At 61.2% G+C, this 15,489-nt stretch overlaps 1 protein-coding gene across 3 annotated transcripts in view; it reads left to right on the top strand.

The window, feature by feature from the left end:
• Positions 1-15,489, top strand: part of VIPR2 (vasoactive intestinal peptide receptor 2) — a 93,718-nt gene that overhangs the window by 40,333 nt on the left and 37,896 nt on the right. For all 3 annotated transcript variants that reach the window (XM_081284738.1, XM_081284737.1, XM_081284736.1), the window contains one exon: positions 405-502. In XM_081284738.1, coding sequence (XP_081140864.1) covers positions 405-502 — 98 coding nt within the window. The remainder of the gene's footprint in view (positions 1-404; positions 503-15,489) is intronic.

Below are 15,489 nucleotides of genomic sequence, written 5' to 3'. Positions count from 1 at the left end.
AGCTCGTGGCTCCCTGGACTCAGGGACACCACTGACTTGCTTCCCTCCCACACCCTAGGCACTGTCCTCCGCCATGACGTGGCCCACACACGAACACCCAGGCTGGTGGCTTCTGAGCTGTCTGTGGCCACCCCTTTTCCTGCCCCTTCCCAATCTGTGCCCTGGTGGTCCCCTGGCTCAGCCAGAGCCTCTGGGGTCCACTTGCTGTTTCCCCTCATCTCAGTCACACGTAGTGAGGTGTCCGAAGGGTGACGTTTCCTTTTGGTGTCACAGGGAGTGGCACTGTGGCAGGGCCCCTCCTGCCTCCCAGCAGGAGCAGTGGGACCGTGGTCCAGGGGAGTACCCTGGCGTCTAGCACATTCCCGCCGTCGCAGTGCCACAGATGTGCTTCTCCTCCTCCGCAGATCGCCTTCTACGTGCTGGTGAAGGCCATCTACACCCTGGGCTACAGCGTCTCTCTGGTCTCTCTTGCCACGGGAAGCTTGATCCTCTGCCTCTTCAGGTAAGCAGTGGACGTCAGCAGTTCTGCCCAGAAGCGAGGCTGCCGACCTCTCCATGTGGGGTGGCACCTCTGAGGGTGGGAGGGGGTAGGCAGCCTGGCGCCCTCTGCCTGCCAGCCATGAGGTGCCTGTGGAGGGGCTCACTGGTGTGATCTAGCACTCGGGGGTGACGCAGATACCTGGTTTCTGACCTGGGTGGGCAGTTCAGCTACCAGGCATTAAACCCTTAGGCGTGTCGCAGTGTGGAACCCCAGGCTCTGGTGGCCTCGCCCTCACCTTTGGGCTGCCGAGAGATGCTGTGTGACCCTGGCCAGGTTACTCAAGCCCTCTGAGCAACTGCACCATGAGGCCCGTGGAGGACCTCGATGGCCATGAGGGTCATGTTGGTAGGTCGGAAGGCCTGCAGCAGGAGCCTCGGGGAGGGGACACGCCTAGAATGAGCTGGCTGGTGCCCTCACACTGCACCCTCTGCAGGCCTCTGCTGGCTGGTGGACACTTGCAGCCAGCGCTGGGCTTGAATTCCATTTTCACCCCACCACCCTGAGGCACCCGCAGCCCCCAGGCACTTGGCCTTCTCCGCGCTCTCCTCAGGGTGAACAGCTTGGAGATGTGGAGGGGAAAGGAGGCCTCCGTGGGCCGTGCCTGGAATTTTGCCGGCTTCCTCGACTCCTCCTGCCTCCACACACCCTGGACCAGGGAGACAGAGGGGCGGGCTGGCTCCAGGACCACCCACTCCTGTGCCCTGGGAAGTGCTGGCCTCAGGGCGGCCGTCAGCAGCCGTGAGGGGAGGTCCTGGCCACGGGCACCTCTGCGTGTCATGTGTCCTGTTTGACGACCCAGGAAGAGCGTTGGTGCGGCGGCTTGTTCCCTAACGTCCCTGACAAAAGTGGCTGTGTCCTGGGAATGTGGACTCCATACCTGTTGGGTCAGTGCACACCTCAAAATACCTCTAGAACTCTGGCTGTCAGAAGGACTGCCACCGAGATGTGAAAGGACAACCTGGAAATGTTTTTAAGTCACGGGAAGGAAAAAGACATCAGGCTCCTGATGAGCACCTACTGTTCCAGGTCCCTGAGATGAACTGGTGTGATAAGTGGGTGAGCACGGGTGTGACGGGCACTCTGTGCCCTCATGGTCAAAGGGAGCACCCAATGAGGTCTTCCCCAGGCAGAACCCAAGAGAGACCAAGGAAGCAGTCATCAAAGGTCCAGCTCAATGCAGCGCTCAAACCAACTTGGTGGGTCTTGCAGACCCAAGAGGTGGGCATAATAGCAGCACCCACCAGGCAGGCCAGCGTGGACACGGGAGCCCACACACCACCTGAGCAGGTGCAGGAAAGGATATGGGTGTGGGTGAAAACACTAACAGGCCAGGAGCTTCTGACACCGAGCTGGAGGACCTCAGGGGACAGGGCAGTGGAGGCTTTGAGTGCAAGAGGAGGATCCTCAGTGCACTGGACAGGTGGACCTGGCACGCCTGGCAGGGGAGCAGGAGAAAGCTGTCAGAGCCTCGGGGAGTCCTGAGGGGCTACACAGAGCGGGCAGCGGCTGCTGGGGCAGAGGAGCTGTGGCCTCCAGTGGCCAGGCAGGCGGGCAGCATCCGACAGAAGACCACGAAGCTGCACGTGTAATTTTAATGTCCTAGTAGCTCCATTTCTAAATAAAAAGAAGTCAGTGAAATTGATTTTAATAAAACCTTTTAAGTCATTAGATACAAAATACTGTGGTTTCAACACGTAACCAAGGAAGAGCACTCCAGGAGAGTGGGACACACCCGTGCCCGCGGGTCTTGGGTCCAGTTTGCTTGTGCAGCAGAGCTCAGTGTGGCCGCTGCCTGCTCCCGGGAACCCCCAGTCTGCATGTAGGCCCTGTAAAGCACACAGCCAAATGTCATCTGAACACTAAAGGCCTTTTAGCAAGGGAATCTTGTAAAGCACACAGCCAAACGTCATCTGAACACTAAAGGCCTTTTAGCAAGGGAATCTGGTACAAAACGTCATTTTCCTTTAGTATTCCGCTTGACATTGACAAAATCAGCTCATCTTTTTTGGAATCAATTTTTTTTGGAGCAAAAACATACTGTTTAAAAGCTTTCTGTCCAAATTAAGTGAACTTGCTGACTCTTACTGTTAACTTAATCTTATTAATGTTGAGTTTAATGGAGCAATGAGTGAATTGGTATTGAACTCTAAATTTATTGTATGAAAAGAGTGTTCCTCACATTTCTAGGATATTTTCCAGGTGTATGAGCTGCTGTTTTAATTAAAGCTCTCTCCTAGTGACTGATGTAGAATGGCATATCGGGCCATCAGCTGTGAAGGTTTCATGTCCACACAGTGCCCAGCTCATCACAAAGGGCTCCCGACTCAGCCAGCACACTGTCCGGCTGTGGTCTGCAGGCCTGGAAAGCCACAGGAAGTGAATCTGGCCACAGCCCAGGAGTCTTGAAGGACAGTGCCCACAGGCACTGGCCAAGGACCGGCGCTCGAGGCCTCTCCTGGTGCTAGCTGGGCACAAACCCCCTGACTCATAGCTTTTGTGGGTGCCTTGAAAGAGCTTGACAGGAGCACACCTTCTATTGTGTCCTCCAGGGTCCACTCTTTGACGACTAAGAGGAAACTTATCAAATTCAATATGCATTTACTGAAAACACCTCACCTTACCCACCTTCCACCCTAGAACCTCAGTATGGTGAAGAGCTCTCTGTCCTCACCACGGTGTATCCCATCTCCAACCCACAGGGAGCTGCAGGGATCCTCTCCAGCCTCCACACTGCCCTGCTCTGGGTGATACCAGTTGTCCCTGTGATTCTGCATCAGTAGCCACCATCATTTCAAATCATAAAACTTACCCACACTTATTTTTTAAACTACAAAAATAATAATAATTAACAAATATTTCCATTTAATACCCAAACGTGATTGGGTATTACTAAATATTACTAAAACTCATGCTGTCACCAAAAAAAATCATATATTACAATCTTCCATTCATGCATAGAAAAAAAAATGCAAACCAAGTCAATCAGTCAACATCAGCTAGGTCTGCAGCAGCTTACGTGGGATGCCAGGACACTGGTGCCCAACACCCTGCAGAGTCTCCTGCCAAGCACACCCAGCAGAACTCCCCCCACCCACCCCACAGGGCTGCACACACACACACCCTGAAGAACTACCCCCCCCGCACACACACCCTGCAGAGCTCCCTGCACACACACACACCCTGAGGAACTCCCCCCACACACCCCACAGAGCTCCCCACACACACACCCTGAAGAACTCCCCCCCACACACACACCCTGCAGAGCTCCCCGCACACACCCTGCAGAGTTCCCACACACACCCAGTAGAGCTCCCCACACATACCCTGCAGAGCTCCCCATATACACACACCCTGCAGAAATCTCCCCCTCCACACACACAACCTGCAGAACTCTCCCCCCTCACACACACCCTGCAGAGCTCCCCCCCACACACACCCTGCAGAACTCTCCCCCACACACACCCTGCAGAGCTCCCCACACACACACCCTGCAGAGCTCCACATACACACCCTGCAGAAATCTCCCCCTCCACACACACACCCTGCAGAACTCTCCCCCCTCACACACACCCTGCAGAGCTCCCCCCACACACACCCTGCAGAACTCTCCCCCACACACACACCCTGCAGAGCTCCCCCCACACAACCTGCAGAGCTCCCCACACACACACCCTGCAGAGCTCCCCCCACACACACCCTGCAGAGCTCCCCCCACACACCCTGCAGAGCTCCCCCCACACACCCTGCAGAGCTCCCCACACACACACCCTGCAGAGCTCCCCCCACACACACACACCGTGCAGAGCTCCCCCCCACCACACACCCTGCAGAGCTCCCCCCACACACACACACACCCTGCAGAACTCTCCCCCACACACACCCTGCAGAGGTCCCCACACACACACCCTGCAGAGCTCCCTACACACACCCTGCAGAGCTCCCCACACACAAACCCTGCAGAGCTCCCCACACACACACCCTGCAGAGCTCCACATACACACACCCTGCAGAGCTCCCCACACACACACACCCTGCAGAGCTCCCCACACACACACCCTGCAGAGCTCCCCACACACACCCTGCAGAGCTCCCCCCACACACACCCTGCAGAGCTCCCCCCACACACACCCTGCAGAGCTCCACACACACACACACCCTGCAGAGCTCCCCCCACACACACACCCTGCAGAGCTCCACACACACACACCCTGCAGAGCTCCCCACACACACACACCCTGCAGAGCTCCACACACACACCCTGCAGAGCTCCCCACACACACACACCCTGCAGAGCTCCCCACACACACACCCTGCAGAGCTCCCCACACACACACACACCCTGCAGAGCTCCCCACACACACACACCCTGCAGAGCTCCCCACACACACACACACCCTGCAGAGCTCCCCACACACACAAACCCTGCAGAGCTCCCCACACACACACACCCTGCAGAGCTCCACACACACACCCTGCAGAGCTCCCCACACACACACACCCTGCAGAGCTCCACACACACACACACCCTGCAGAGCTCCACACACACACCCTGCAGAGCTCCCCACACACACACACCCTGCAGAGCTCCCCACACACACACACCCTGCAGAGCTCCACACACACACCCTGCAGAGCTCCCCACACACACACACCCTGCAGAGCTCCACACACACACCCTGCAGAGCTCCCCACACACACACACCCTGCAGAGCTCCCCACACACACACACCCTGCAGAGCTCCACACACACACCCTGCAGAGCTCGCCACACACACACACCCTGCAGAGCTCCACACACACACCCTGCAGAGCTCCCCACACACACACACCCTGCAGAGCTCCCCACACACACACACACCCTGCAGAGCTCCCCACACACACACACCCTGCAGAGCTCCCCACACACACACACCCTGCAGAGCTCCCCCCACACACACACACCCTGCAGAACTCTCCCCCACACACACACCCTGAAGAGCTCCCCCCACACACACACACCCTGCAGAGCTCCCCACACACACACACACCCTGCAGAGCTCCCCCCACATACACCCTGCAGAGCTCCCCACACACACCCTGCAGAGCTCCCCACACACACACACACCCTGCAGAGCTCCCCACACACACACACCCTGCAGAGCTCCCCACACACACACCCTGCAGAGCTCCCCCCACACACACACACACCCTGCAGAGCTCCCCCCACACACACACACCCTGCAGAGCTCCCCACACACACACCCTGCAGAGCTCCCCCCCCACACACACACACCCTGCAGAGCTCCCCACACACACCCTGCAGAGCTCCCCCCACACACACCCTGCAGAGCTCCCCCCACACACACACCCTGCAGAGCTCCCCACACACACACCCTGCAGAGCTCCCCACACACACACCCTGCAGAGCTCCCCACACACACACACACCCTGCAGAGCTCCCCACACACACACCCTGCAGAGCTCCCCACACACACACCCTGCAGAGCTCCCCACACACACACACACCCTGCAGAGCTCCCCACACACACACCCTGCAGAGCTCCCCACACACACACACACCCTGCAGAGCTCCCCACACACACACCCTGCAGAGCTCCCCACACACACACCCTGCAGAGCTCCCCACACACACACCCTGCAGAGCTCCACACACACACACACACCCTGCAGAGCTCCCCACACACACACCCTGCAGAGCTCCCCCCCCACAAACACACACCCTGCAGAGCTCCCCACACACACCCTGCAGAGCTCCCCCCACATACACCCTGCAGAGCTCCCCACACACACACCCTGCAGAGCTCCCCACATACACACACACCCTGCAGAGCTCCCCACATACACACACACTCTGCAGAGATCCCCACACACACACCCTGCAGAGCTCCCCCCACACACACCCTGCAGAGCTCCCCACACACACACCCTGCAGAGCTCCCCACACACACACCCTGCAGAGCTCCCCACACACACACACCCTGCAGAGCTCCCCCCACATACACCCTGCAGAGCTCCCCACACACACACCCTGCAGAGCTCCACACAAACACACCCTGCAGAGCTCCCCCCATATACACCCTGCAGAGCTCCCCACACACACACCCTGCAGAGCTCCCCCCACACACACACCCTGCAGAGCTCCCCACACACACACCCTGCAGAGCTCCCCACACACACCCTGCAGAGCTCCCCCCACACACCCTGCAGAGCTCCCCCCACACACACCCTGCAGAGCTCCCCACATACACACCCTGCAGAGCTCCCCCCACACACACACACCCTGCAGAGCTCCCCACACACACACCCTGCAGAGCTCCCCACACACACACCCTGCAGAGCTCCCCACACACACACACCCTGCAGAGCTCCCCCCACACACACACCCTGCAGAGCTCCCCACACACACACCCTGCAGAGCTCCCCACACACACACACACCCTGCAGAGCTCCCCACACACACACCCTGCAGAGCTCCACATACACACCCTGCAGAGCTCCCCACACACACACACCCTGCAGAGCTCCCCCCACACACACACACCCTGCAGAGCTCCCCCCACACACACACACCCTGCAGAGCTCCCCACACACACACACACCCTGCAGAGCTCCCCCCCCACACACACACCCTGCAGAGCTCCCCCCACACACACACACCCTGCAGAGCTCCCTCACACACACACACACCCTGCAGAGCTCCCCCCACACACACACACCCTGCAGAGCTCCCCACACACACACACACCCTGCAGAGCTCCCCCCACACACCCTGCAGAGCTCCCCACACACACACCCTGCAGAGCTCCCCACACACACACCCTGCAGAGCTCCACATACACACCCTGCAGAGCTCCCCACACACACACACCCTGCAGAGCTCCCCCCACACACACACACCCTGCAGAGCTCCCCCCACACACACACACCCTGCAGAGCTCCCCACACACACACACACCCTGCAGAGCTCCCCCCACACACCCTGCAGAGCTCCCCACACACACACCCTGCAGAGCTCCCTCACACACACACACACCCTGCAGAGCTCCACCCACACACACACACCCTGCAGAGCTCCCCACACACACACACACCCTGCAGAGCTCCCCCCACACACCCTGCAGAGCTCCCCACACACACACCCTGCAGAGCTCCCCACATACACACACACCCTGCAGAGCTCCCCACATACACACACACCCTGCAGAGCTCCCCACATACACACACACTCTGCAGAGCTCCCCACACACACACCCTGCAGAGCTCCCCCCACACACACCCTGCAGAGCTCCCCACACACACACCCTGCAGAGCTCCCCCCATATACACCCTGCAGAGCTCCCCACACACACACCCTGCAGAGCTCCCTCACACACACACACACCCTGCAGAGCTCCCCCCAAACACACACCCTGCAGAGCTCCCCACACACACACCCTGCAGAGCTCCCCACACACACCCTGCAGAGCTCCCCCCACACACCCTGCAGAGCTCCCCCCACACACACCCTGCAGAGCTCCCCACATACACACCCTGCAGAGCTCCCCCCACACACACACACCCTGCAGAGCTCCCCACACACACACCCTGCAGAGCTCCCCACACACACACCCTGCAGAGCTCCCCACACACACACCCTGCAGAGCTCCCCACACACATACCCTGCAGAGCTCCCCACACACACACACCCTGCAGAGCTCCCCCCACATACACCCTGCAGAGCTCCCCACACACACACCCTGCAGAGCTCCACACAAACACACCCTGCAGAGCTCCCCCCACATACACCCTGCAGAGCTCCCCACACACACACCCTGCAGAGCTCCCCCCACACACAAACCCTGCAGAGCTCCCCACACACACACCCTGCAGAGCTCCCCACACACACACACCCTGCAGAGCTCCCCACACACACACCCTGCAGAGCTCCCCCCACACACCCTGCAGAGCTCCCCCCACACACACCCTGCAGAGCTCCCCACATACACACCCTGCAGAGCTCCCCCCACACACACACACCCTGCAGAGCTCCCCACACACACACCCTGCAGAGCTCCCCACACACACACCCTGCAGAGCTCCCCACACACACACACCCTGCAGAGCTCCCCCCACACACACACCCTGCAGAGCTCCCCACACACACACCCTGCAGAGCTCCCCACACACACACACACCCTGCAGAGCTCCCCACACACACACCCTGCAGAGCTCCACATACACACCCTGCAGAGCTCCCCACACACACACACCCTGCAGAGCTCCCCCCACACACACACACCCTGCAGAGCTCCCCCCACACACACACACCCTGCAGAGCTCCCCACACACACACACACCCTGCAGAGCTCCCCCCACACACACACACCCTGCAGAGCTCCCCCCACACACACACACCCTGCAGAGCTCCCTCACACACACACACACCCTGCAGAGCTCCCCCCACACACACACACCCTGCAGAGCTCCCCACACACACACACACCCTGCAGAGCTCCCCCCACACACCCTGCAGAGCTCCCCACACACACACCCTGCAGAGCTCCCTCACACACACACACACACCCTGCAGAGCTCCCCACACACACACCCTGCAGAGCTCCCCACACACACCCTGCAGAGCTCCCCACACACACACACACCCTGCAGAGCTCCACACACACACACCCTGCAGAGCTCCCCCCACACACCCTGCAGAGCTCCACACACACACACCCTGCAGAGCTCCCCCCACACACACACACACCCTGCAGAGCTCCCCACACACACACCCTGCAGAGCTCCCCCCACACACCCTGCAGAGCTCCACACACACACACCCTGCAGAGCTCCCCCCACACACACACACACCCTGCAGAGCTCCCACACACACACACCCTGCAGAGCTCCCCACACACACCCTGCAGAGCTCCCCCCACACACACACCCTGCAGAGCTCCCCCCACACACCCTGCAGAGCTCCACACACACACACCCTGCAGAGCTCCCCCCACACACACACACACCCTGCAGAGCTCCCACACACACACACCCTGCAGAGCTCCCCACACACACCCTGCAGAGCTCCCCCCACACACACACCCTGCAGAGCTCCCCCCACACACCCTGCAGAGCTCCACACACACACACCCTGCAGAGCTCCCCCCACACACACACACACCCTGCAGAGCTCCACACACACAAACCCTGCAGAGCTCCCCCCACACACACACCCTGCAGAGTTCCCCCCACACACCCTGCAGAGCTCCCCACACACACACCCTGCAGAGCTCCACACACACACCCTGCAGAGCTCCACACACACACCCTGCAGAGCTCCCCACACACACACACACCCTGCAGAGCTCCCCACACACACACACACCCTGAAGAGCTCCCCACACACACACCCTGCAGAGCTCCCCACACACACACCCTGCAGAGCTCCCCCCACACACACCCTGCAGAGCTCCCTCACACACACACCCTGCAGAGCTACACACACACACACACCCTGCAGAGCTCCCCACACACACCCTGCAGAGCTCCCCACACACACACACACCCTGCAGAGCTCCCCACACACACACACACCCTGAAGAGCTCCCCACACACACACCCTGCAGAGCTCCCCACACACACACACACCCTGCAGAGCTCCCCACACACACACCCTGCAGAGCTCCCCCCACACACACCCTGCAGAGCTCCCTCACACACACACCCTGCAGAGCTACACACACACACACACCCTGCAGAGCTCCCCACACACACCCTGCAGAGCTCCCCACACACACACCCTGCAGAGCTCCCCCCACACACACCCTGCAGAGCTCCACACACACACACACCCTGCAGAGCTCCCCACACACCCTGCAGAGCTCCCCACACACACCCTGCAGAGCTCCCCACACACACCCTGCAGAGCTCCCCACACACACCCTGCAGAGCTCCCCACACACACACACACACCCTGCAGAGCTCCCCACACACACACCCTGCAGAGCTCCCCCCACACACACACCCTGCAGAGCTCCCCACACACACACACCCTGCAGAGCTCCCCCCACAAACACACCCTGCAGAGCTCCCCCCACACACACCCTGCAGAGCTCCCCACACACACACACACCTTGCAGAGCTCCCCACACACACACACACCCTGCAGACCTCCCCACACACACACCCTGCAGAGCTCCCCACACACACACACCTTGCAGAGCTCCTCACACACACACCCTGCAGAGCTCCCCCCACACACACCCTGCAGAGCTCCCCCCACACACACCCTGCAGAGCTCCCCCCACACACACCCTGCAGAGCTCCACACACACACACCCTGCAGAGCTCCCCACACACACACACCCTGCAGAGCTCCCCACACACACACCCTGCAGAGCTCCCCACACACACCTTGCAGAGCTCCCCACACACACCCTGCAGAGCTCCCCACACACACCCTGCAGAGCTCCCCACACACACACACACCCTGCAGAGCTCCCCACACACACCTTGCAGAGCTCCCCACACACACCCTGCAGAGCTCCCCACACACACCCTGCAGAGCTCCCCACACACACACACACCCTGCAGAGCTCCCCACACACACACCCTGCAGAGCTCCCCACACACACCTTGCAGAGCTCCCCACACACACACCCTGCAGAGCTTCCCACACACACACCCTGCAGAGCTCCCCACACACACACACACCCTGCAGAGCTCCCCACACACACACACCCTGCGGAGCTCCCCACACACACACCCTGCAGAGCTCCCCCCACACACACACCCTGCAGAGCTCCCCCCAGACACACCCTGCAGAGCTCCACACACACACACCCTGCAGAGCTCCCCACACACACACACCCTGCAGAGCTCCCCACACACACACCCTGCAGAGCTCCCCACACACACACCCTGCAGAGCTCCCCACACACACCTTGCAGAGCTCCCCACACACACCCTGCAGAGCTCCCCACACACATCCTGCAGAGCTCCCCACACACACACACACCCTGCAGAGCTCCACACACACACACCCTGCAGAGCTCCCCACACACACCTTGCAGAGCTCCCCACACACACACCCTGCAGAGCTCCCCACACACACACCCTGCAGAGCTCCCCACACACACCCTGCAGAGCTCCCCACACACACACACACCCTGCAGAGCTCCCCACACACACCCTGCAGAGCTCCCCACACACACACACACCCTGCAGAGCTCCACACACACACACCCTGCAGAGCTCCCCACACACACCCTGCAGAGCTCCCCACACACACCCTGCAGAGCTCCCCACACACACACACACCCTGCAGAGCTCCCCCCACACACCCTGCAGAGCTCCCCACACACACACCCTGCAGAGCTCCCCACACACACACACCCTGCAGAGCTCCCCACACACACCCTGCAGAGCTCCACACACACACACCCTGCAGAGCTCCCTCACACACACACACACCCTGCAGAGCTCCCCACACACACACACCCTGCAGAGCTCCCCACACACACACCCTGCAGAGCTCCCCACACAAACACACCCTGCAGAACTCCACATACACACCCTGCAGAGCTCCCCACACACACCCTGCAGAGCTCCCCACACACACACCCTGCAGAACTCCACATACACACACACCCTGCAGAGCTCCCCAAACACACACACCCTGCAGAGCTCCCCACACACACACCCTGCAGAGCTCCCCACACACACACCCTGCAGAGCTCCACACACACACCCTGCAGAGCTCCCCACACACACACACCCTGCAGAGCTCCCCACACACACACCCTGCAGAGCTCCCCACACACACACCCTGCAGAGCTCCACACACACACCCTGCAGAGCTCCACATACACACACACACCCTGCAGAGCTCCCCACACACACACACCCTGCAGAGCTCCCCACATACACAACACGCAGAGCTCCCCCCCACACACACACCCTGCAGAGCTCCACACACACCCTGCAGATCTCCCCACACACACACACACCCTGCAGAGCTCCCCACATACACAACACGCAGAGCTCCCCCCCACACACACACCCTGCAGAGCTCACCACACACACACACACCCTGCAGAGCTCCCCACATACACAACACGCAGAGCTCCCCCCCACACACACACCCTGCAGAGCTCCCCACATACACAACACGCAGAGCTCCCCCCACACACACACCCTGCAGAGCTCCCCCCACACACACCCTGCAGAGCTCCCCACACACAACACACCCTGCAGAGCTCCCCACACACACACCCTGCAGAACTCCCCACACACACACACACCTTGCAGAGCTCCCCACACACACCCTGCAGAGCTCCCCCCACACACACACCCTGCAGAGCTCCCCCCACACACACACCCTGCAGAGCTCCACACACACACACCCTGCAGAGCTCCCCACACACACCCTGCAGAGCTCCCCCCACACACACCCTGCAGAGCTCCCCACACACACACACCCTGCAGAGCTCCCCACACACACCCTGCAGAGCTCCCCACACACACACACCCTGCAGAGCTCCCCCCACACACCCTGCAGAGCTCCCCCCACACACCCTGCAGAGCTCCCCCCACACACACACCCTGCAGAGCTCCCCACACACACACACCCTGCAGAGCTCCCCACACACACCCTGCAGAGCTCCCCCCACACACACCCTGCAGAGCTCCCCACACACACACACCCTGTAGAGCTCCCCCACACACACACACACCCTGCAGAGCTCCACACACACACACACACCCTGCAGAGCTCCCCACACACACCCTGCAGAGCTCCCCCCACACACACACCCTGCAGAGCTCCACATACACACCCTGCAGAGCTCCCCCTCCACACACACCCTGCAGAGCTCCCCACACACACACCCTGCAGAGCTCCCCACACACACACACACCTTGCAGAGCTCCCCACACACACACACACCCTGCAGAGCTCCCCACACACACACCCACACCCTGCAGAGCTCCCCACACACACACACACCCTGCAGAGCTCCCCACACACACACCCTGCAGAGCTCCCCACACACACACACACCCTGCAGAGCTCCACACACACACACACACCTTGCAGAGCTCCCCACACACACACCCTGCAGAGCTCCCCCCACACACCCTGCAGAGCTCCACACACACACACCCTGCAGAGCTCCCCCCACACACACACACACCCTGCAGAGCTCCCACACACACACACCCTGCAGAGCTCCCCACACACACCCTGCAGAGCTCCCCCCACACACACACCCTGCAGAGCTCCCCCCACACACCCTGCAGAGCTCCACACACACACACCCTGCAGAGCTCCCCCCACACACACCCACACCCTGCAGAGCTCCACACACACACACACACCTTGCAGAGCTCCCCACACACACACCCTGCAGAGCTCCCCCCACACACCCTGCAGAGCTCCACACACACACACCCTGCAGAGCTCCCCCCACACACACACACCCTGCAGAGCTCCCACACACACACACCCTGCAGAGCTCCCCACACACACCCTGCAGAGCTCCCGCCACACACACACCCTGCAGAGCTCCCCCCACACACCCTGCAGAGCTCCACACACACACACCCTGCAGAGCTCCCCCCACACACACACACACCCTGCAGAGCTCCCACACACACACACCCTGCAGAGCTCCCCACACACACCCTGCAGAGCTCCCCCCACACACACACCCTGCAGAGCTCCCCCCACACACCCTGCAGAGCTCCACACACACACACCCTGCAGAGCTCCCCCCCCACACACACACCCTGCAGAGCTCCACACACACACACCCTGCAGAGCTCCCCCACACACACACCCTGCAGAGCTCCCCACACACACACACCCTGCAGAGCTCCCCACACACACACCCTGCAGAGCTCCCCACACACACACACCCTGCAGAGCTCCCCACACACACACACCCTGCAGAGCTCCCCACACACACACACCCTGCAGAGCTCCCCACACACACACACCCTGCAGAGCTCCCCCCACACACACACCCTGCAGAGCTCCCCACACACACACACCCTGCAGAGCTCCCCACACACACACCCTGCAGAGCTCTCCCCACACACACCCTGCAGAGCTCCCTCACACACACACCCTGCAGAGCTCCACACACACACACACCCTGCAGAGCTCCCCACACACACCCTGCAGAGCTCCCCACACACACACCCTGCAGAGCTCCCCCACACACACCCTGCAGAGCTCCACACACACACACACCCTGCAGAGCTCCCCACACACCCTGCAGAGCTCCCCACACACACCCTGCAGAGCTCCCCACACACACCCTGCAGAGCTCCCCACACACACCCTGCAGAGCTCCCCACACACACACCCTGCAGAGCTCCCCACACACACACCCTGCAGAGCTCCCCACACACACACACCCTGCAGAGCTCCCCCACACACACACCCTGCAGAGCTCCCCCCACACACACCCTGCAGAGCTCCCCACACACACACACACCTGCAGAGCTCCCCACACACACACACCCTGCAGAGCTCCCCACACACACACACACCCTGCAGAGCTCCCACACACACACACACCCTGCAGAGCTCCTCACACACACACCCTGCAGAGCTCCCCCCACACACACCCTGCAGAGCTCCCCCACACACACCCTGCAGAGCTCCCCCCACACACACCCTGCAGAGCTCCCCACACACACACCCTGCAGAGCTCCCACACACACACACCCTGCAGAGCTCCCCACACACACACCCTGCAGAGCTCCCCACACACACACCCTGCAGAGCTCCCCACACACACCCTGCAGAGCTCCCCACACACACACACCCTGCAGAGCTCCCCCCACACACCCTGCAGAGCTCCCCACACACACACCCTGCAGAGCTCCCCACACACACCCTGCAGAGCTCCCCACACACACACACCTTGCAGAGCTCCCCCCCACCACACACCCTGCAGAGCTCC

Source organism: Spermophilus citellus (genome assembly GCF_964194105.1).
Source record: "Spermophilus citellus genome assembly, chromosome: 3".
Classification (NCBI taxonomy): Eukaryota; Metazoa; Chordata; class Mammalia; order Rodentia; family Sciuridae; genus Spermophilus; species Spermophilus citellus.
This window is presented reverse-complemented; position numbering and strand designations above follow the sequence as displayed.